The sequence below is a fragment of the Branchiostoma floridae genome, chromosome 10 (genome assembly GCF_000003815.2).
Source record: "Branchiostoma floridae strain S238N-H82 chromosome 10, Bfl_VNyyK, whole genome shotgun sequence".
Classification (NCBI taxonomy): Eukaryota; Metazoa; Chordata; class Leptocardii; order Amphioxiformes; family Branchiostomatidae; genus Branchiostoma; species Branchiostoma floridae.
The window spans coordinates 4,914,249-4,918,391 of NC_049988.1; the positions used below are offsets into that span (position 1 = coordinate 4,914,249).

Genomic DNA, 4,143 nt, shown 5'->3' on the forward strand with positions numbered 1-4,143 from the left:
TTGACGTAGTCTATGACAAAAATTATACATGTGTCATTTGAATAAATATCTAGTGCACCCTTTTACCAAAATTTAGGTCATTTGGTTTTAAAACCAGAGCACAAGAGCCAAAAGTGTACTTTTTGGTCATAAAATGGCCAAATAATCGCAAAATTAAGCATTTTGTTGTACCGTATGCCTCAAGTGTTATTGAATCCATGTGCGCATATGTTTAGGGCACTCTTATACTAAATTTCAGGTCATCCGGTTCTAAAACCAAGGTACAGGAGCCAAAAGTGTCCTTTTTTGGTAAAAAAAATGACCAAAAAAACGCAAAAATAAGTATTTTGTTATACTGTACACCAAAACTGATATTGAATCTATATGGGGGAATTATCAAGGCACATCTGTACCAAATTTCAGCTCATTCGGTTATAATACCAGGGTACAGGGGGCCCAAATATACAGTTTTGGTCTTAAGATGACCAAAAAACCTTAATAAAATCATTTAAGAGACAGATATGGAAAAAATGAAAAAAAACGTCTGAGGGTATCGGCCCACTCTACCCTTGTGCCAAATTTCAAGTCATTCGGTTGAGGAACAAGGGAGATACCGTGTTCTGAAGATTTGACAGGAGAAAGAAAGAAAGAAAGAAAGAAAGAAACATTACGAATACAATATATTTCACCATACCTATGGTATGGCTGAAATATAAAAAGATACGAGAGTAATTTTGACCTATTAGGCCTAAGTCAAATTTCCAAACCGGGCCCGACCGGGCAGCTTTCGGGAACGGAAAATATGATATAAAAGACATCAAACTACACAAGAAGAAAAAAGTGACTAGTTGTGGGCAGAATTTGTGTCTACAAATGTATATAGCTTTTAGGAGTCAACAAATAAGAAGAACCGTTGCGTGAAAATGTTTAACCAGCTTGCTGGGAATTCATTGGCCCGGGGAGAACCATAAAACAGGTGTCCCTATATCTGTCACTATACCGGAACATTTCTACAAATACTGTCAACCTCCTAAATAAGCACATGAAACGCTAGTTCTCTTTTATATGTGGGGTAACCTATATCCGTTGTTTTAAAAAACAGAGAATTTAAGAATCTTTATTAGATGAACGGTGGTTTCAAGTAAGAAAAAAAGGGAAATATTGCAATTAAAAAGTAAAATTAGATTTTAAAAAATACTGTCCATCCACTTGATATGCCTAAAACGAATGTAGGTTGACGACTGGATAAAGGTTTACTAACGTCATGCACTTCGCGAACTCAAATATCTTTATAATGTTTAGACGTAACTAATTATACGATATTTACAGACAAACCAATCTCTACAACTGGATACGATTCCGATCGAGAGGCATTAATCACTCTTCTTCAGTTTCACAAGAATGAAGTGGTAGAAATAGTTGTGTACTTAAGTAATTTGTTGAAGACGCTGAAGAAGAGTGATGGATGTCACTCGAAACGTCCGAGAGAAATTTCAGTATTACATTCAATTATGCAGATTCTTTAAAACTCAGTTGTCTGTGTACCAAAACACTATAAAATGTCTCATCAAAAAATTGTCCCCTAGACAGCATGACGTAATGTACTTTTTGCAGCCAATCAGAATGCCTTTCTGAGGAAGCCTGTTGGACTAGGTCTGTCATCATGATTGAAACATTCAAGCTCAAGTACGTTGTGTATTTGCTCCCTCTAGCGAAAATGCATTTAACTGCTGCATTTTTTTTCATTCATTAAATCCTTTATATTCGTTGTTTCTCCACACAGCACACATCCAGACATGCCCACGTTGGAAAACTGTACCAGAGACGTGTTCTATGACTGTATTGTTGGGATTTTTCCAGATCAAATGGTACTGATATACTGATATACTGGTATATATATAAATTCTATAAGTGTTGATCAGATAAGTGTTAAAATCATAACACTTGTAGCGTCAACAATGTATTGCTTTTGAGAGAAAGGATATCATTTTAAATTAGCTTTTTTGAATGGATTTCTGAATAGACTTACATGTTCAGTGTAGTTGCAAATTGATGATTACCTTGTAGTACAGCCAGTAAGATACATTTTTATGAGGCTGTTGTAACAATGCCAGTTTTATATTCTTTCATGTGATAAATTTTGAACTTCGGTTTTTACAAGACAGAACTTCGGTTTTTACAAGATAGAAATTCGGTTTTTAATTTACAAGATAGAACTTCGGTTTTTTTACAAGATAGAATCGCTGTAACTATAAACAATTGTCCTTAGATTTTCGCTTCAAAGCGGTGTAAATGTATAACCTAATTTGGCACACGCTACTAGTATATCTACGTTTAGGTTAAAGCTTTTACCGCCAATTTCGTTAACACATTGAATGCTTTTCGTTCCAAAGCAGTTTTGATATATGAACTAATTTAGCTACCAATGTTTTTGCGTTTAGGTGGAAGCTTTTACGGCAAATTTCGTCGACACATTTAACGCTGTAGAACTGTACTGTAACGGGTCAACATTCCGTCCGGCCGAAATGAGGACAAGCGGAGAGGGTGCGGAATGCACCGAACAATACTCCACGGAATCCGCCATGTGTGTACAGGAGTTTATGGAATATTACATGAGCAATAAGTCACATCCTGAGCTGTGCAGGTATGTCGTATCTTAATTACCTTTGCCAGAATGGCTAAGGTTATGTTTTGGGCTTGTGGAGTCTGTGTGTCTGTGTGTTAACAGCATAACTCGAGAAGCCTTGGATGGATCCCGATGATATTTGTTAGCTGGGTAGGGGTCGGGAAAACGAAGGTCAAGTTCGATAATGGGCCCCCTAGCGGCTTGCTAAGGTACTGCAGCGGAAACTCAATTTTTTATATCTCATGTTCTGGACGTGCTGTGGTCATGATTTTTGAGTGGTAGATAGTCCTTGAGGCAGAGAGTAAGTGCTGTGAGTTTGGGCCCCCTAGCGGCTTTTTTGGAACTGCAGGCGCCGGTTTCCTTTCAAACTTTGGACGAGAATAACTCTACAACGTGTTGACGGATCGTCATGATTTTTGGTATGTAGATAGAACGAGTGATGACTTACATAATGGTATACTAATTATGCAAATCAACAGCTAATTTGCATAATTAATGAGGAAAATTCATAAATCCACTGCATTCCATGATAGGACTTTCAAACTTGTCACATATGTAGCTGGGAAGGAGAGAAATGTCGATAGATATCAATTATGCAAATGACCTCATTTGCATAATTAATGAGAAAATATGAACATGTTGACGGATCATCATGTTTTTTGGTATGTAGGTAGCGTAAGTGAAGACCTACATAATGAGATACCAATTATGCAAATCAACAGCTAATTTGCATAATTAATGAGGATATTTTATGAATTCACTACATTCCATGATAGGACTTTAAAACTTGTCACATATGTAGCTGAGAAAGAGAGAAATGTTAATACATATTTATCATGCAAATGATGATCTCATTTGCATAATTAATGAGAAAATATGAACGTGTTGACGGATCGTCATGATTTTTGGCATGTAGATAGCCCAAGTGAAGACTTATATAATGTGATACTTATTATGCAAAAAAAAACAGGTAATTTGCATAATTGATTAGGAAAAGTTAATAAATCCACTGCATTCCATTATAGTACTTTCATCAAAGTTGTCACATATGTAACTGAGAAAGAGGGAAGAGAGTAAGAGGTGTATTTAAAGACTTTGAAAGAGAATGGATCAAAGGATCATCATGATTTTTGGTATGCTGATAGCTTAAGTAATGCTTGATACAATTTGATATCAATTAATTGTAACTTGGGATCTAATTTGCATAATGAATGCCGAAATTTTATAAACCAACTCCAAGCATATAATTATAAAGAAAATGAAATGAGTAACGCATTTGTCTGCAGACATCATTCTACATAACAAACCTGGTTTATTTGGCAAAGGTATGTGTTCGTGGAACTCTAGTTTTTCATTGTCATTCACGTAGTACCTTTCTTTGTCTTTTATTGGGGATACTACTTGTAATTTGGGACACAACTAAGCTACTAGTCGTTTTTGATTCTTTATTTGTAAGCATAAATGAATAAGAATTTAAGGCATAACAATGAACAATGCATAATACACGGTACACTATAATAGGATGCATTCATTTGTAA

The 4,143-nt window shown here is 35.7% G+C and overlaps 1 protein-coding gene across 1 annotated transcript in view; it reads left to right on the forward strand.

Moving 5' to 3' along the window:
- Positions 1 to 4,143, forward strand: part of LOC118424512 — a 17,862-nt gene that overhangs the window by 12,577 nt on the left and 1,142 nt on the right. The window contains exons 5-6 of the mRNA XM_035833090.1: positions 1,763 to 1,847; positions 2,421 to 2,623. Coding sequence (XP_035688983.1) covers positions 1,763 to 1,847; positions 2,421 to 2,623 — 288 coding nt within the window. The remainder of the gene's footprint in view (positions 1 to 1,762; positions 1,848 to 2,420; positions 2,624 to 4,143) is intronic.